The 20,934-nt window shown below is 39.4% G+C and overlaps 1 protein-coding gene across 1 annotated transcript in view; it reads right to left on the reverse strand.

Annotated features, from left to right (window-relative positions):
• The window catches only part of BANK1 (B cell scaffold protein with ankyrin repeats 1), a gene marked incomplete at its 5' end in the record, with an annotated part of 309,000 nt that overhangs the window by 215,479 nt on the left and 72,587 nt on the right, over nt 1–20,934 (reverse strand). The window contains one exon of the mRNA XM_079774535.1: nt 8,300–8,454. Coding sequence (XP_079630661.1) covers nt 8,300–8,454 — 155 coding nt within the window. The remainder of the gene's footprint in view (nt 1–8,299; nt 8,455–20,934) is intronic.

Consider the following 20,934-nt stretch of genomic DNA (forward strand, 5'->3'; position numbering starts at 1 on the left):
TAACCCAATTAAGCATTTGAAAATTTTTATATTAACTAAATAACCCATTACATTCATTAATGATAGAGGTTGCACGTGGTCATTTTATGTCTTCTATCATGTCCATATTTTCAACCATGTTTAGAAATGAAATATGTAAATGTGATACTCACTACATTTTGAGCTTATGGAGTTGTTGTCTATTGAACACTTAATTTTCCCCCAATACCATACTTTGAAACTGAAAACGTAGTGATAACATAGCTGCTCCCCTTTCCTCTTGCCTCTTCCGTGTGTGTGTGGCTCTGTATCTCAGGGGAGTGAGCATCACTTCACAGACCTCCAGAGAGCTGCAATTCAATTGTTAAACAGACCCTTTTTCCAAATCTTTTCCCTCCACCTTTCTAGAACTTGATGTATTTCTCTATAAATAAAAGGACTGAACATTAAATATGATTTTTTAAAATTTAAATATGATTTTTTTAAAAAAAGAAAAAATAGTTTTAAATTGTACCTGAAAAATATTCTCTTGCTAGCCTATTTATGATGGTTATCACTGAAGGTTATTGAGTTGACAAAAGGTTATAAAACTAAAAGCTTAAAGATTTTTATTAAGGTGGGAAAGCTAAATCTATGTACATAATATAATAAGGGTTATTGAAAACCTCTTGGAATTATTTTAAATTAGGAATGAAAAGATTAACATTAATACAGAGAAAAAAGAAATGAATATTTATTAAACATATATTTTATACTAAAAATGATTTTAAGCACATTTATATAGAGATTTTTAAAAATTCTAATCAAAACATACACACACAAATACATACATGCAAATAAATGCACACACGAAAACCAGAATGAAAACTATTATATTTACCTTTTCTGAATAGGGTAACTAACATACAGAGTTAACCTGAAGATGAATCAGAACAACCCAAATTCAAAATCGGTGCTCTATTTTACATCATGTTGTTTAACCTTTCAAATTAACTAAAATGAAATAGTATTTTTATGATTATCCCATATATCACCCTTCAAAGGCTTTTTTCAAAGTCAAACTAAACTTAAGTTCCTCACAAAATAAACAGGAGCCTCTTATCCAATTGTGATTACCCAAAAGTCATTAATTACAAAGTTGTTTTATTTAAATGTTATCTCCCTAAGCAAAAATCAACCACCAACAAAGCTTACATATTTAATGCTCTGTACCAAAGAGTTTATACAAATTCCTTGATGTTACAAAATCATTTCAGCTGACACACACATCCACTTTGGCCATTTCCACCAGCACCCAGTGCTCCCAAATATTTTCCCATAGGCTATTTTGATCTAAATCTCTCCTCACCAATTAAATTGTACATCAAGAAAAGATCCCACCTGGCTGGTGTGGCTCAACAGCCTATGAACCAGAAGGTCATGGTTTGATTCCCTGTCAGGGCACATTCTCGGGTTGTGGGCTCGATCCCAAGTAGGGGATGTGCATGAGGTAGCCAATCAATGATTCTCTCATCATTGATGTTTCTACCTCTCTTTCCCTCTCCCTTCCTCTCTGAAATCAATAAAACTATATTTTAAAAAAAATAAAAAAGAGCCCTAACTGGTTTGGCTCAGTGGATAGAGCGTTGGCCTGCAGACTGAAGGGTCCCAGATTTGATTCTGGTCAAGGGCATGTACCCAGTAGGGGGTGTGCAGGAGGCAGCTGATCAATGTTTCTCTTTCATCTATGTTTCTAACTCTCTCTCTCCCTTCCTCTCGGTAAAAAAACAATAAAATATATTTTTAAAAAATAAAATAAAATACAAAAGAAAAGATCCCATATCCAGGGAACTACCACTATTCCCCCCCTCACTCTTGCCCCACACATCCAATATGTCAGAAAGACTTTTTTGTTTTCTTCCCCGTACCTTGCCCAATGCACTACTTTATCTGTGTCCTGCAAGTTAGGACTGTGAGCCTCTTCTGCTCCTCGTATCTTCAACCTCTTCTACCTGGCACCTCAGGTCTAGCACAGCTCCTAGTTCCTTTGTTGCTCATGTCTGTCACCTTTCTTCCCATATTTAATGACTTCTCATTTCACTTTGGCTCAGATCCCCAATTCCTGCTTCGAAGTTCTTCAGAGTTCTGTTCCATGGAAACATCACTTATTATTTAGCTGTGTCCTCTGTTTCCACACCATGTAAGCCTAAGCATCCTCCCCAATGTTTTATTAACCCAGGCAATTCATCCTCATTCCTGCGTGTTCCAACAGGCTGCTTCTTAAGCATCGATCCTCTCCTTGATAGAAGGCACGGCTCCACCTTTCCACCAGAGAAAAGTACTAAACAGAAGACAAGCATATGACCACCCCAGATGAGGCACTGACATGTCCACCTGTACGCAGGGCCAGCTTCATAGGCAGGCAACCTGTGCAACTGCACAGAGCTCTGTGCTTAGCAGGGCCCTGAGCTTAGTTTAGTGTTCTGCTGTCACTGCCTAAAATACTTAATAATTTGAACAAGGGCCCCTGTGTTTTCATTTTGCATTAGGCCTGCCGATGAGGTAGCCAGTCCTTTTTGTACATAATGTTGGCTTCTCATTTCATTCCTTATCTCCCTCCATCTCTCCATACTTAGCTTCTCCATCAAAGTCCAACTCAGGTTTCACCAGCTCCACAAATCCTTCCTACAGTTTCAGCCCATGAGGAGTTTTACAAATCCAAAGGAGTCACAGAGAATTTACACCTACACTCCTTACTTGACCCCTTCAAAGTTATGCTCTCTGCTCTTAATAAGCGTTCTATGTCTAAGGCTTGCCTTTCCAGCTAGATTTTAAGCATCCTGAAGGTGTTTTCATTTTCTCATATCATTGGGGAATCTTGCAAGATCTTTGTACCTAAGATACAGTCTGCTCATGTTTTTAAATTAAGAGAAAAATAAGACTGTGAAAATGGAGCATACTCTGCTGTACTTCTTGTCTCCCTCAGGACTCACAGCCTCATCTGGTCCCTGCATCTCCATGCAGGAAGTACCTGCTCCAGGAGGGAAGGATGCACTTGTCCAGCCTTGTCGTTGTGGACATCTTAATTAAGGGGGAAATTATATGGACACATGTAATTCCATGGAGAAAATGCTGGGATAGTCAAGTGGTCAAACATTTAGTTTTATCCATTATGAAGTTGTTATTTTGCTCTCAATCTTTTCTCTGTTTATTCCTTATTTAGTTCTGAGCATTTGAGTAGAAAGAAAGGGTTATTACGCTTATTATCACTTCCAACTCCTAATGTTTTGCTGCATTAGTCAAAAACTTTGAGATGTAAACAAAAGGGCTAGAACTTGGTCTACAATATGACATACAATATACAGATAGTGAAGTGTGTGATTCTGTCAGGGTGGGTGTCTTTATTTAGCACAGGCAACAAAAGAATTTTGATCCTAGGGGTGATACTATGACTTTTGTACATGGGCCGATGGCTCTTTTCCTATATCCATGACTACTTTAAAGCCACTAGCTTAGCAAGTGTAGTTTCATGGTCCTTCTTAAGCTCGGACTGTGCAGATTGCTACAGTCATCATGGATCTGACCCTTGGCAATAGAACAGAGATTAGCTTATGGTAATGGTTCTAAACTGAGATCCTAATTCTCATCCTCAGAATCACCTGGGAAGATTCTAAAACTCCCAATGTCCAGGCCATCACCCAGGGCATAGAATTTAGGCAATACTATTATTTTTTTAAACCTCCACTAGTAGTCACTATATGCATCTTAGTTTGAGAACCACTTGGTTAAAGGGAAAATACTCCATTATATTGGTCACTGTAAATTTAAAGCCTGACCACCAATAGGGCAGTACTTCACAACCTCGACATTTTTGGCTTTGATACACACAGTACTTTTTTTGCTACTTTTACTGTAATTTTTTCAATTAAATCACAAGATCAAACTTTAGGTTAAGAATGATCACAAAGAACTAGTGTGTGATTTGGTGTCAGAAATAAGTGGGCAGTGCTGCTAGCTTCTACATATTGTTTTACTCTGGAATCGGAGCCAAGTGATAAGTAGGTAGGAAGTAATCTGAGATTCTTATGGCTTGCCCACGGGCCCATACCGGCCACATCCACCCAGATAGTCTCAGGGTTTCTCTAGATTTTTAATTCACATAATCTGTGGTCTGTACTATGGGCTTGGAGACTTATATTATGGTTGCAGCCAGAGAGGTATATCAATGAACAGGTCAAATAAAATGAAGGCCTTTATTAAGGAATATGCCGTGTTCTAGGATTCAGATAGAAAGACAATTCAAGTTATTATAGATCTAAATGCCGACAAAGCTGGTTAAAGGGCCTTTAGCAGTTATAACTGTAACTTTAAGAATTAAATTTGCTCAAGAAACCAAGTGACTGAACTGATTTTTAAAATGTGCTTCAGTCTTAGAGACTTCCTCTTAGAGCCTCAGGTGTAATCCATAAAAGAGTGCCTGGAAGATAGCTATCTATGCTCACCGCTGTGGCACCAATGCACACACAGGATGGGGCCCCCGAGTCTGGCACGGCGGAGTGCCTCTATGACAAGCACACCCTGGGAGACAGTGATGCAAGCTAAGCCTAAGGCTGGCTTCCCAAGCCACAGGGTGACTTAGCTGGTCACCAAAGCACCTCATGCATGCTGTGGCTACCTTTACCTTTCGTAAAAGTTGTACCAAATCATCTACTTATGTTCTTTCCTTTGCACCATTCCTTCGTATAAAGAAACTTGATACCCACCTCCCCCTCCTTCTCACCCCGCAAAAGAATAACTGGAATCTCTGCTGAGAGATTACACAGCCCCAGCAAGGGATTGGAGACAACGGGGTAGGTTGAAGAGAGGTCTCTGAAGGGGAGCGCTGGATTTTTGATGCCATTCTTAGGTGATTACTACTGTGAGGGGGCATGAATGTATCTCCTTTCTTCTGGGACAGGATTTAACCTTGGCACTACTGACATTTTTGGAGCAGCAACGTCACTGTTGTGCATTACAAAATATTTAGCAGCATCTCTGGCTTCTACTCGCTAGATGTCCATAGCAGCCCCCAAGTCATGACAACCAAAACTCTCTGCACACTTTGTCAAATTTCTCCTGGGGGAAGGGAAGCAAGATCACTCCCAGATGAAAATCATTGCTCTGAGGGAATTTGCCAGAAGAATTAATGAAATTAAGACTTTGAAGTAACACAGAGCACCTGGAAGAGACACTAGAAAATATTAATCAGGTCCAGTTCTGGATTAGATGCTGTTCCAGTGGGGGAATGCCTCCCAGGTGGCATTTTCATCATGGATATAAAATTGGATAAGATTCATTAGAATAATGGGTGCATTGGGCAGACAGAACTCACTGACTTCATATCTCTCATAATCAATTACCCCTCAAGACAAAATCAAGAGGAATATGCTAGGAAAAGAAATGCCTTGGCCCATAAAAAGATTTTAAAAAATCAAAATAGCTAAAGAACATATCTGCACACCCCATGGACACAGACAATGGTGTGGTGAAGGCCAAGGGAGGGGGAGGCAGAAGTGGGTGGACGTGAGCAGAGGTGGGGGAAATGGACATCTGCAATAGTGTCCACATTAAAAATTTTTAATAAAAAAGCTAAGAAATAAAAATATCAAAATAGGACAAAGGATCTTAATCCTAAAAGATGGTAAAGAAAGAAGCCAAAATTAAGTAGCAGATTTAACCTGTTAAATTTCATCTAGGTGTTTCTCAAAGAGACGGGGAACAATTCAGATAAATAGAGCACTAGAGGCATATCTTCACCAGTGAATGAAACACACACACACACACACACACACACACACACACACACACACACACAAATGCTGATGAAAAAAAAGCTTTTCTGCTGTTTTTAAAGTGGCGCATGATTTTCAAGGCCCAGGGAATAAACAATCCATGGAAAGTAACAATGCAACCATAAACAATCCATGGAAAGATGACGAGGCTGAGGGAGCAATGCTCCCAGGCTCTTGGGCTTAAAAGCAGCAACAGCAGCCTCAGTTAGATAATCCACTCACGCTGATTCTCCCGCACAGATGAGGGGACGAGGGAGGGGACGGAAAGCACTGCTCTGGGAGGCAGTCCCCAGACCCAGGCGGCTCCACAGCAGGAGGCAGTAACAGGGCAGATAAAAACAAAACAAAACACACACACACACACACACACACAGACACACACACACACACACACAGACACACACAGACACACACACACACACACACACACACACACACAAAACAAACAAACTCCCTGTGCATCAGAAAGACAAAGATCATGCCACTAGGGTGAACTCACAGAAAACTCAGCGCTGGCATGCTGGAAACACAAAAGCCCATAGAAACATGAATAGATTTGGGGGATGCTGGGTGTGAAAGGCACACCTCCAATAAGAGCTGGTAGCTGGCAACGATAGCATTGTAAATTTCTAGATTTTGTAAGATGGCAGAGAATCAACTATCACCTCCTGGGAGAGGAGGCTGTATTCTTCAGGGGTCTCCATTTACTAAGTCGAAGCCTTCTCAGAAATGAGTAAGTTCAAAGGTTGTGCTTTCAGGCAACAGGCATAGACTGAATGTTTTCCTGTCAAATCTGGAACATGCTTTTCTCTCATTTGTTTGCAATTGATGTCTCCTGCGTGCTTGGCAATTGTCATATAGATTCCGATTGTGTACTAAGATCAAGGTTTTGAGAGAACACAAACTTTTGACTGAGGTAACTATTGTTAGTCCAAGGATTAGCTTATTTTTAATTTTTAGGGTTGTGGAACGGGTACTAAAATGTTCTTTTGTGACCTTTTAACTCTTAGGGTTGCTTAAAAAGTGGGGTGCCCAAGAGAAACTTGAAAAAGAAATCATTTCACTTCAGAGGGTCAGGAAGAATTATTTCCATGTCAAATAATAACTCGCCATGATTCTGCCAATGAAAGAACCCTGGTCCTAACCAGTCACCTCTGCCTGGAGGACAAGGAGCTTTCCTTTTTGAGTTTTAATTTCTCTGAAAATTTAACATTGGAAAGGTTTTATATTATTCAAATTTTACTGTACAGATATTTTTAAAAGCAGTTATTTAGAATCATTGCATAATTCTTGGGGAGCTAGTTTTAGTTCCAGAGGGTTTTTTTTTTTCTTTTTTCTTTTCTTGTTCTGCTTTGATTTGATCTACTTGAGAACAGTTCTCATTTTTTTTATTACAGTCTCTTCTATTTATTGCTGTCTCTTCCATTATTTCTGACCCAGTAGAAGCCCCCAGTTCTGATTGTTTAGCCTGAGGATCCTCCCTTGAGTCCTTTAAGTGGGTTACAGTTTTTTCCTTGCCTGATTATCTGTGCTAGTTACCTTGAACCTGTGCAGTTTAGGTTCCTGGGGTCTCTAAGGAAGCACCTGAGAAGTTTTTGTTTCTCTGGAGGTAGCATAATAGTTTAAAAATGCGATTCTTCTGCTTAGGCATGGAATCTGGGGGTGAGAAAATGAAACTTTGCCCAATGGCCCAGAATGGGCAGCTTCCCCCAGGACCACTGGTCTCAGCAGGATCAGGAGAGTGTCTCCCAACACACACCTCCCAGCAAGCAGACCATGCAGCCCCTGCCACCCAGTCACATAAAGCCACTCACAGTACCAGAAGGTCCTTTGCATGCATCTCCCACGGCTCTCCTGTATCTTTGGCTATTCCCACTAAAGACACAGACGCTGAGCAAGCATTCTTCCATTGTCTAGAGATCACATAGCCTGAGATTCCAGTCAAGCTCTACCAGGAGGCTTATTTCAAGTAAGACAAGAGGAAAAACGTCAGCAACATGTGTTCATGTAGTGACCTTCAGAAAACCACCTCACCCTCCATTAACCTTTTATTCCCGAAAGGACCAGCTCTTCTAGATCTTATGATATTTCCCCTTGATAATATAGGCCTTTGATACATGTTTTATAATGGAAATATTGAACACCCTGAAAATAAGTATTTTCAAATTAAAGAATATATTTCCCCTTATGAAAATAAAATATTTGCTTTGGTTAATACAAGCCCAGTGTTCTTTTTTAGGTAGCTTGATATATGTAGCAATTGTCAATCTGTTTACAATGCATCAGTAACAGTTGATAAAATTAAGCTTTCATATATTCTCCAGCAGTCGATTGTTTGACAAATAAGGTATCAAATGCCTACTCATGGCCAGATGTTGTTTTGGGTTCTGAGGACATAGCCATGAGCAAAGTAGGCAAAAACACCAGTCTTTTTGGAGCTTACATTTTATTGACATGCAGTATCCATTAAAACAATAAGGCCACTTAAATGATAAGGCATCTTAACTGACCTCACAGGGAACTTCGGTGGGAAGCACCATTGCCAGTGGTCGGCTGCTTCCTGGAACTTCAGAGAAGTCTTCCAGTTGCTTCCTCTCACTTACTTCGCCAGGATGTTCCACTCTTATGTCTGTCGGAATACTGAACTCGAGGTAGTCGTTAGAACCTAGAGAAAAGGGCATGGATGCCTATTATAATATAGCGAAGGTCATTTTATTTCCTCCACTGTTATAAAGACTAAGTGCTGAGCAACCCATTTAATTCATATATGGAACAACCGAGCTGAGTTTAAGAACCAATGTTAATAATTAAGATAATGCTACACAATTAAGCTAGTGTTATAACCTTAGTAACTAAACTATAGCAACTACATATGTTCATTACTAGTTAAATATTTTCCCTGAAAAATCCAACCACCACTTAATATTTTTCTCTTACTATTAAAATAGCAAATCTGAAAAATGTGCAACTATGTATTTTCAATAACTGTAATTAAGAAAATTTATTTCATTTTAAATGGAAACAATTTAAATCAGAAGAATTATTTACCTTTTACATATATTTCTAGTTTTTAAAATAAAAAAGCTGAACTAGGAGACACTCACTAAATAAACTATTAAAAACACTAGTTTACTGGTGGAATATTAGTGTTCATCAACATGTGAATATGTTCTGTGGGGAAAAAAGTTCTATATTAAATAAATTGGGGGTTTTTATGGCAGTTTTACTAAGAAAACTGAAATATGCTAATGTGAATTTTGAATTTCAAAGAAGAAAAGAACAGCATTTAACTTTTTAAAATTTTAACATTTAGTAATTTAGCATTTGACCTCAATCATTGAAACATTTTTCTGTATTGAAGAAAAATATGTTGTGTTAAGAGAGATAATAATATTGTTATTACTCAGTGCTTCAAAGCCCAAAGCATTTTATTAGGACACCAAAGTAATGTGGCTGAAACCAAGGCTGTCACGACTAGATCTCATCTGTAGAGTGTTCGGCCAACCCCAAGAGTAGTCCTCAAATTTCCCCAAAAAAATGGCATTGGAAGAAAGGAAAGAAGCCCCTGACAGCTAGAAACTGGCCAGAAACTGTGCAAAGCCCTTGGTGTTGCTAAGAGCAATATCAACATCGGACAAGGCCCCTCTGTCACCTTGCTGGACCAAGTTAGAGATGAGACTGTTTTGTAATCATGTCCGACTTCAGGCAAAAACATGAACATTGACCAAATGCAAACATGACCAATTATTCCAAGTCCTGGCTCCTGTGACTGTTGTTGCTTCTTCACCAATTCCAGCCTCAGCTTTTTATTTCTCTTGCCTTCCAGATACAGTAACCAACTCCTCCCCGTTGGCCTGGAATTTTCCTGGTTTGGGCACTGAAAATGCTGTGTCCCAGGAACCCTCTAAGACGCAAGCATACTGGGAAGGTGGGTAACCCTGCTTCTTGATAAGAGTCATGATTGTATGAAATCATAAAATTACACTTGCTTTTCGACAGGAGCCATGCATCCTCGAACCCTCCCTCAAATCACTTAACACAAGCCTAAATCCTACAACATGTTTGTTTTGTTTTGTTTTGTTTTGTTTTAACAACCTCTTCTTGAGATACCCTATGGTTCCCCATGGTGCCCTCTATCAATTACAAATAGCAAAAAATTCAAATAGTTCAAATACAGGTGTGTTCTTAGTGATCTCTGGCTAAGAGATATTGACAGGATAAAAAGGAAGAAGAAGAGCCAAAGGCAATATAGATGGAAGTATAGAATTTGGTCTCATAGTATCCAAGAAAAGTGAAGTCACCATTTTTATACAGGTAATTCTATCAGGATAGCAGAGTAACAAAGGAGATGCCCCCTAGAGAAAAGCTGTCCTCATGCCACAGCTAAGAAGGAGGGTGTGTTTATTCTACCTTATGAAAGTTGAAGAATAAAATCACAAAAGCACCTGGGATTTGCAGATTTCTCCTAGGATTAGTCTTGCTTGAAATGAAATTTAAAAAATGGCCTTTATTTCTCTAACAATTCAAAATACTTCCATAAAATGTGTCATTCTTTCAGTGTCTCTCTCTTTCACACACACACACACACACACACACACACACACATATACATCAAAACAATAGAAGTTTTATAGAACTGTCTCAATAATTTTGTGAATTTATAAAAGAACAAAGACACTGATTGTATTTAATACACCTTAAAAGAAGGAGGTGTAAATTATTCTACCACTGAAGTATGTAGGTTGTGTTATAATAATTTCTCTGTACTAATAGGTTAAGATGAGCTATTTTATTTACCCTGAGGACATAATCATAGATGTACAAAATGGTTTATCTCACAGAAGCACAGTTTATATTGCAGAAAATTGGAAGCAATATGAGCAATAAGGGACCAGATAAAAATATGTAATGTCAATAATAAAAATTACATGAAAAAATATTTAACAAGGAACAAGTTTATAATATAATTGAAAAAAATTCCAGTTACAAAATTGTCAACTTGGTAGGTTCCCATTTTAGCTAAAAAATAAATAAATAAATAAATAAGGATCTCTGGTTTCATATTTCACATGTAAAGGAGCCTTTGAAGTCACCACTCATTCTAACAAACAGAAAGCTGAATGGACTAAAAAGTCAACAACTCTTTTCTTGATATTTAAGAAAGGTGCAGACACAGCACAATTGCTGACCCCAAAGTTGAAGAGACAGGCAGAGGCAGGCAAATACAGATATCCTCCGCAATGTAAGCAGAGAGATGGAAATCCTAAGAAAGAATAAAAAATAATTTTAGAGATCAAAAACACCAACATATGTGAAAAATGCCTTTATGGGTTTATCAGTAGATTGATAACAACTGAGGAAACAGTCTCTGAGCTAGACAATATCTCACTAGAATTTTAAAAACTGAGAAGCAAATAGAACAAAGACTGAAAAAAAACAAACAACCCATAATGGAATATCCAAGGACTATGAGAAACCTGTAAATGGCATAACATATGTGTAATGGGAATACTAGAAGAAGTAAAAAGAGACAAAGGAACAGAAGAATTATTTCAAACATTAATAACTAATACCAAATCATAGATCCAGGAAACTCAGATAATACCAAGTAGGATAAATCCCAAAAAAGTATAGGAAGAAATAACATTTTGACATGGCAGAAGATCAAAGACAAAAAAGAATAAAAAGCTAAAAGAAAAAAAAAACCTTACCTATGCTAGAACAAAAATAAGAATTATATCTGAGTTCTCAGAAACTATGCAAGCAAAAAGAGAGGGAAGTAAAATATTTAAAGTGTAAGAAAAATGAACCTCAAACCCAGAATTCTGTACCGTCTGAAATGAGTCGTTAAAAGTGAAAGAGAATTAAAAAAAAAAAAAAAGTGAAAGAGAATTGAAGACTTCTCATACAAACAAATACTGAGATAATTTGTTGTCAATAGACCTGTCTGACAGAAAACTTAAAAAAAAAGGTTTTCAGTGAGGAGGAAAATAATATAGGTTAGAAACCCAGATTTACATACAGAAGGAAAGAGTATCAAGAAGAAACAGCTAAAGGTAAAATGAAAATATTTATTTTTCTTATTGTGATTGATATAACAGATAACAGTTTATTTAAAATAATAACAATGTATACAATTACACATGTATATACTGATATATATATATATATATATATATATATATATATATATATTTATATGTAAATAAAATGAATGATGGCAATAATGAAAGTGAAGTGATGGGAGAAAGGAACTGGAGTCCCTTATAACCAAGGACATATGGAGGAGACCACATTGAGTTTGTAGGAAGTGCAGAGGCCCCAGAGGGCTGGCCAGGCTCCCACAGACAGTAGCTAAAATTCTGGAGGGATATCTCAGCTGTGGGGGGTTCCCCCTGAGAAGTTTGGGGTCTAAACCCCAAACTGAGCTCCCCAACTCAGAGCACCAGAACTGGGAAATGTACCCACGTAACATCTGGCTGTGAAAAGTAGCAGGGTTTCCATTCAGCTAGCAGAGACAGCTGGAAATGCAGGCACCCTCTTAAAGGGCCAACACATTGATTATGTGGGCAGCTATTTGCCTTGGGCTCCGGCAGAGGGAGGGCAGAGTGGACTAGAGCTGTGTGAGGAAAATCCAGTGGCTCTGGGGAGAGAGCTGGAGGGGACAGCCACTTGGATCCTTGTGCTGTCATTCCCCCATACTGCAGAAGCCATCTTTTTCAGGCAGACCTTTACCATCCAGGAAGCATTAGCCTGGGGGGAAGCAATTGCCCCACCTATAGGAAACTCTCTCTACCCCACCCTGTGTTAATGCCACCCTGAACTCTAGAGCCTGAGGCTCATTAAGTGACTGAGTCTATCAGCCTGCAGGCAGAGGCGGGTCATTGGTGCTTTGAGTCTTTACCTGACCTGCTTCTGTGCTCGGGTCTAGGAAAAGCAGACAGTGGTGTGCAGTTTGTTCCTTTCCACACACACCCAGACCCAGCAGATGGCTCCACAAGCTGTGGGTCACTGGTAGCTCCAAATAGGGGTACTCAAGGCAAGTCACAAATAGCATCTGACATTGGTCTGCACCAGAGACCCTTTGAAGAGACCAAAAACCAATAAACCCAGTGGCTTCAGATAACAACAGAGTAGGATCCAGTAAGCTTCACAAGGAGATATTGGCAGTCTCCAAACCTGGCTGAGGTGAATTCCACTTCATGTGATAAGCAACTGCATAGCAACCTGCCAGCTGTGTTGGGGGTTGAGCCTGTCAGCCAGCCTGAGGGTTGAGCCCACGCATGAATGGGCCAATAGCAATCAATACTCAATTACAACAGGAGGACCCACACAATGCACACAAGGGACATTATTAGAGCATACAGGTCAGGGAGACTGTGCCACTGGGTCCCACAGGTCACCTATACTTAAGGCAACCCTAGCAAGACTTGGTGTCATAGAAACAAACCCAAATAGGCAGCCAAAATGGGGCAATAAAGAAGCCCAAAATGAAAGAGAAAGATAAACTCTAGAAGAGCTAATACATAGAAACAAACCCAAACAGGCAGCCAAAATGGGGCTATAAAGAAGCCCAAAATGAAAGAGAAAGATAATTCTCTAGAAGAGCTAAATGAAATGGAAATAAAAATTTATCAGATATAGAGTTCAGACTAATGATGGCAAGGATGCTCAACAGCATGAGAAAAGACATAGAAGCTATGAAAATTACATTTGGAAATGAAGAATTACATAGCAGAAATAAAGAATACATCTGAAGGAATAAGCAGCATTATTAGAGGAAGCCCAGGATCAGATCAACAAATTAGAAGACAAGGAAGAAAAAATCATGCAAACAGAAAACCAAAAAGAAAAAAACAATTTAAAAACAGGAGGGTAGCTTAAGGGAGCTGTGGGACAACATGAAATGTAACAATATCTGCATCACAGGGGACCTAGAAAGAGAAGAAAGTGTGCAAGGGATAGACAACCTGTTTGAATAAATAATGGCAGAAAACCTCTCAAACCTGGTAAAGGAAAAAGTCATACAAGTTCATGAGGTACAGAGAGTCCCTCACAAGAACTCAAATAGGCCCACACCCAGACACATCATAATTAAAATGCCAAAAATTAAAGACAAAGTAAATCTTAAAGGCAGCAAGAGAAAAGCAATTTGTTACCTACAAAGGAGCTTACATAGGCTGTCAGCTGATTTTTCATCAGAAACTCTGCAGGCCAAAAGGTAATGGCATGAAGTATTCAAGGAAATAAAAAGCAAGGATCTGAAACCAAAACTATTATATCCAGCAAGTGTATCATTCAAAAGAGATGATAAAGAGCTTCACAGACAAAAAAGTCTAAAGGAGTTTAACATCACCAAACAAGCATTGCAAGAAATATTAAAGGATCTCCTGTAATAATATGAAAAAATATATACATAGAGAGAAACAGAGGCATAAGAATAAAAATGGCAATATATAAGTATCCTATCTAATAAAGAGGGAATATGCTAACTGACCATCATGCCCTCACAAAGATGTTGGCGCCCACAGCCAATAAGGAGGGAATGTGCTAATTGACTGTCACACCCTCAAAGATGGTGGCACCCACAGCCAATAAGGAGGGAATATGCTAATTGACTGTCACACCCTCAAAGATGGTGGTGCCCACAGCCACAAGATGGCAGCAGCCACTCCCCTCAGCCCCGCCGCGGTGGCAGGCAGTGGCACAGCCAGGCCCACCCCCAGGTGGGTCCAGCCGCTCTATGCCCCTGCCACTGGAGTCCCCCGGTCCCCTCAGCCCCCCAGCTGCCCAGGGCCAGCCTAAGGCGCAGGCAAGCCTCGGAAGGCAGCTGCCCAGCCGACGACCGAGGCACAGGCAAGCCTCGGATGGAGGCTGCCCAGCCGATGCCCGAGGTGCAGGCAAGTCTTGGATGGTAGCTGCCCAGCCGCCCAGGGCCTCCAAAGGCACAGGTAACCAGGGCCGGCTGAGGCTTACGCTGCCAGCAGTGGCAGCAGCACAGGTGTGATGAGGATGTCACCTTCCTCTGATTGCTGGGTCACCTCCTGCCCCTGAGGGCTCCCAGACTGTGAGAGGGGGCAGGCTGGGCTGAGGGACGCCCCCCTCCAGTGCATGAATTTTCATGCACCGGGCCTCTAGTCTGTTAATAATAGACTTAAATGTAAATTGATTAAGTGCTCCAATCAAAAGACATAGAGTAGCTGTATAGATAAGAAAATATGACCCATATGCACTGAGTGGCCAGATTATTATGATCTCTGAACGCATAATAATCTGGCCACTCAGTGTATATCCTATATAATAAAAGGCTAATATGCAAATTGTCCCCTCAACCAGGAGTTCGGCCAGCAGGAAAGCCAGCCAACTGCCCATGTCCCCCTCCCCCTGGCCAGGCTGGCTGGACCCCACCCATGCACGAATTCATGCACCAGGCCTCTAGTATATATGTATATACTAGAGGCGGGTCATTGGTGCTTTGAGTCTTTACCTGACCTGCTTCTGTGCTTGGGTCTAGGAAAAGCAGACAGTGGTGTGCAGTTTGTTCCTTTCCACACACACCCAGTCCCAGCAGATGGATCCACATAGTATATATATGTATATACTAGAGGCCCGTTGCACAAAATTCCTGCATGGGGGATGTGTCCCTCAGCCCAGCCTGCACCCTCTCTAATCTGGGATCCCTTGAGGGATGTCCAACTGCTCATTTAGGCCTGATCCTACCGGGACTGCTGGCTCACAACTGCTCGCCTGCCTGCCTTCCTGATTGCCCCTAACCGCTTCTGCCTGCCAGCCTGATCACCCCCTAACCACTCCCCTGCCAGCCTGATTGATGCTTAACTGCTCCCCTGCCAGCCTGATTGCCCCTAACTGCCCTCCCCTGCAGGCCTGGTCACCCCAAACTTCCCTCCTCTGCAGGCTTGTTTGCCCCCAATTGCCCTCCCTTGCAGGCCTGGTCCCTCCCAACTGCCTCCCCTGCTGGCCATCTTGTGGTGGCCATCTTGTGTCCACATGGGGGCAGCCATCTTTGAGCACATGGGGGCAGCCATCTTTTGTGTTGGAGTGATGGTCAATTTGCATATTACTCTTTTATTAGATAGGAGGATAGAGGCCTGATGCACGGGTGGGGGTCGGCTGGTTTGCCATGAAGGGTGTCCCGGATCGGGGGGGGGGGGTTCCCTTGGTGTGTGGGGCAGCCTGGGCGAGGGGCCTGTGATGGTTTGCAGGTTGGCCACACCCCCCGCAACCCAAGTGGAGGTCTTGGTATCTGGGATTTATTTATCTTCTATAATTGAAACTTTGTAGCCTTGAGCAGAGGCCAGGGCCGGCCAGGAAGCTTGGTTTCCTGCATCACCAGGGAAACCCAAGCCTCCTGCTTGCTCTGTGGCCATAACCATCTTGGTTGGGTTAATTTTCATACTCACTCCTGATTGGCTTATGGGCGTAGCTTGTAGGTGTAGCAGAGGTAAGGCCAATTTGCATGTTTCTCTTTTATTAGTGTAGATATATATACACACACACTGAGTGGCCAGATTCTTATGTGTTCAGAGATCATAATAATCTGGCCACTCAGTGTATATGCTCTCTACAAAAGAACCACCTCAGAACAAAAGACTCACACAGGATGAAAATGAAGGGATGGGAAAAAATTTTTCCATGGAAATGGAAAACAACTGGGGTAGCAATACTTATATCTGACAAAATAGACTTCAAAGCAAAGGCCATAAGAAGAGACAAAGAATACCCACACATAAACGTTCCAACAAGAGGATATGGATATAACCCTGGTAAACATATAAGCACCCAGCATCTTGGAGGACTTTAACAGAGATATTGATAGCAATACAGTCATAGTAGGGGATTTCAACACCCCACTGATTTCATTGGATAGATCTTCCAGTCAAAAATCAACAAGGAAACAGTGACCCTAAATGACACAGTAGAACAGATGGATTTAATTGACATTTATAGAACATTTCACCCCAAAGCTGCAGAATATACATTCTTTTCACATGTGCGACATTCTCAAAGATAGACCATATGTCAGGACACAAACTAAGTCTCTACAAGTTCAAGAAGATTGAAATCATATCAAGTATCCTCTCATCACAATGGCATGAAACTAGAAATTAACTATAACAAAAACATTCAAAAATATTCAAACACATGGAGATTAAATAGCATATTATTAAACAATGAATGGGTTACCATTGAGATCAAGGAAGAAATTAAAAAATTCCTGGAAACAAATGAAAATGAACACACAACAACACAAAATCAATGGGACATACCAAAAACATTCCTGAGAGAGAAGTTCACAGCACTTCAAGACAACCTCAAGAAAAAAGACACAATATAAGAAATATTTCATTCAAGGCTATTATTAATGACTAGAGAGAAGCCTGGTGCACTAATTCGTGCACCAGTGGGGTCCCTTGGCCTGGCCTGTGGAATCAGGCCAAAACCAGCTCTCTGTCTTCCCCCAAGGGGTCCTGGATTGCAAGATGGTGCAGGCCAAGCCGAGGGACCTCACTGGTGCATGATCAGAGCCAGGGAGGGACACCAGAGGTTGGCCAGCTGGAGAGGGACCGAGGGAGGGCTCCAGGGTGTGTCTGGCCCACCTCACTCAGTCCTGATCAGCCGAACTCCAGCAGCAAGCTAACCTACCAGTTGGAGTGTCTGCCCCCTGGTGGTCAGGGCATGTCATAGCGAGCAGTTGAGCAGCCTTAGCATATCATTAGCATATTATGATTTCATTGATTGAACGGATGCCTGGACACTTAGCATATTAGGCTTTTATTATATAGGATAATGATTATTAATAATGATAACAAGTCCCAGATGGGTGGTTAAGTTGGTTGGAGTATCATCCCATATACCAAAGGGTTGTGGGTTCCATTCCCTGTCAGGGTACATACCTAGGTTTGGTTTAATCCCAGGTAGGGCATTTATGTGCTTAAGGGAGGCAACCAATCAATGTTCCTCTCTCTCTCTCAAATCAATAAACGTATCCTGGGGCTGAAGATAAAATAATAATTATAATAAAACTTCTTACCTACTATATACATATATATATATATATATATATATATATATATATATATATATATATGAAAATACTCAATATAGCCAAGGAAATGTTGGTTTCTAAAAGGAAGGACATAAATCTACTTTGTTGTAAATGTTCATTTTTTTCCCTGGCACTCTAACTACACAAACTCTACCAGCTAAAGTTCTCTCTTAGTTAGGCTGAATGTATATTCTTGGTACTTTAGTCTTTATATATATATATATATATATATATATATATATATATATATATATATATTATTGATTTTTTACAGAGAGGAAGGGAGAGGGATAGAGATCTAGAAACATCGATGAGAGAGAAACATCGACCAGCTGCCTCCTGCACAGCCCCCACCGGGGATGTGCCCGCAACCAATGTACATGCCCCTGACCGGAATCGAACCTGGGACCCCTCAGTCCGCAGACCGACGCTCTATCCACTGAGCCAAACCGGTTTCGGCGGTACTTTAGTCTTTTAATTTTAGTTCATAACATTCAGGATAATTCCAAAGTATATGTAAGGAGATTTTATCTTTTGTGGCCTGTGTGTTTAATTTTACTGCATTTTCATCCCATGTTATTTATTACATTTTCTCCTTTTTTACTACCATTTTTCTCTCCTTTTCGTTTTCCATCACCCATTACTCAGTCTTCCTATAAGCACCTTTTCCTTCCAATCTCTTAGTCAAATTTGTCACACAGAAATAGTACCAAACCTTGCAACTCAGAGTGTGGTCTTCAGACCAGTTGCTTATCAGAAATGCAAATCCCCAATCTCCATCCAGACTACTGGATCAGAATTATAAAAGGCAATTGATTTTACATTGCAGTTTGAGAAGCAATGTGCAGTAACAATTTATACCTTGATTTGATATGTTTCCATAATATTATCACAGCATAAACCATTAACTAAAATTATATCTGTCTCCTTGTTTCTTGTCTGTCTTTCTAGAATGCAAGCTTTTGAGGTCAGGCAATTCATTCTTTTTCTTCATCTCCATATCTCCAGTGCACACAGTAGGGCCTTTCACATAGTAGATGCTTAATATTTGTATAAGTAGACATAATAATAACATGCTATATATTAATGCATAGTAGGTTCAATTATTTGTTGTGTGATTTAAAGATTGAATAAATCCATGCTTAACTTGCCTTTGGGAGGGAGTATCAGGGGCTCGAAGGATGGCTGGTATCTACTGTACATTAATTTATTCCATCTAACACACTCTTGCCTGACTGTCTAAAGAAAGCACATTTGTACCTCAATCAGTATAACCCTAAGACAGGAACTAAATAAAGCCAGAGAAAATCACCATAACTTAGCAGTACTAAGTTTGCTTCTTGATCTCCTACACGTATCACTGTGTACTTTTTCTTAGAGTTGCTAAGGCAATATTTGCATTACCCATGCCATCGAAAGTTATTTCCTGCAGCTGAATATCCGTAGCACTGAGACTTGGAAATCACAAGGCTAGTTAATGAAACAAACCCTAATTATATCCTCCATGAAGCAGTTCAATATGAATTAGTGATAATCCTTTTCAGAAATTGTCCAGAATGAAATAAAAATCAAGGTCTATTGAATATTACAAACAATAGCTGACCACTGGACTTTAAATTTATGTTATTTACTGAATGACATTTTGAAATTTTTAATATTGGCTGTTACATGTTTTAAATTTAGGCTACAGAAAAAATTTGTGCATTTACTGATTATTCCAATTTTGAGTGTTCAATTATACATGGGACATATAGTTCATGAATAATGTCTTTTTGTTGTCTAAATATTGTATTGAAATACCTAGGGCATGATAATGCACACTCAACCCAGGCAAACTCAACAATTTACAGTTTCTTTTGGTTATTATTTTCTTACAATTAAGAAAGAAGCATAGTTTGATTTAAATATTGATTCATAAAATATACAGTTGAACATTGTTTCAAATAATGTTGTAATAGCATGACACAATAATTTGCTATGTTATCTGAATAAAAACCCATAACTATGAATGGAATATTACTCAGCTATAAAAAATAATGAAATCCTACCATTTGCAATATCATGAATGAAACCAGAGCGTATTATGTTAAGTTATAGATGAAGAAAGATAAATATTAATGACTTCACTTATATGGAGAATCTAAAGAACAAAATAAATGAACCAACAAATTTGGCACAGGCTCATAGGTACAGAGGTCAGATGGATGCCAGAGCGGAGGGAGTTGCATGAAACAAGGTGAAGGGATTAATAAGTACTAAATGATAGTTATGAAATAGTCATGGGGATGTAAAGTAAAGCATAAGGTATAGAGTCAACAATATTATAACTTCTTATGGTGCCAGGTGGGTACTCGAAATGTTGGGAGGAACACTTAGTCAAGTATATGATTGTCCAACTGCTATTCTGTATACCTGGAACTAATATAAAATGATGTTGAATGTAAATGTTAATTTAAAAAAATTTGAAGAATTTTAAGAATCAAAGATGCCTTCCAAGAATTAAAAAAAAAATGTATATATGTATATGTATATGTGTGTGGATATATCCATATGTATATGCATATGTATATGCACATGTTTATACATATATGTAAGTTTATACATATTCGCATACTATGTGTATATGAGTATATGAGACAAGAAAAATATTACTATTATCTTAACTGATTATTTATGAGAAGTGATAAATATCATTTTAAGAATTTTCTTCCTCATTCATTTATGTATAACAGACTTTCAACAACTCACAAATGTTATTTTTCCAATCAGTAAGACAAAAATAAACATAATAAAGAAGCTATTTATCATTTTTGTTGGATGAGAGGATAGCAGCAATTCCATTTTTCATAATCAAAATTATGTATTTTTATTTAAGTGATATTCATTATGTATAATTTAGAATACACAAATAAAGAAAAAAGAAAATGGCCTATAATTAATTATATTCCCTAGAATAACTTTTTGATATATATCCTCCTAGTCTCTGTTTGAAGAATACAAATGCATATTTTTGAAAAATTAAAATGGGACAACCTTAAATGTATTTACAATATTAGGTACAATAATAATACTTTATAT

Source organism: Cnephaeus nilssonii, assembly GCF_951640355.1.
Source record: "Cnephaeus nilssonii genome assembly, chromosome: 1".
NCBI lineage: Eukaryota > Metazoa > Chordata > Mammalia > Chiroptera > Vespertilionidae > Cnephaeus > Cnephaeus nilssonii.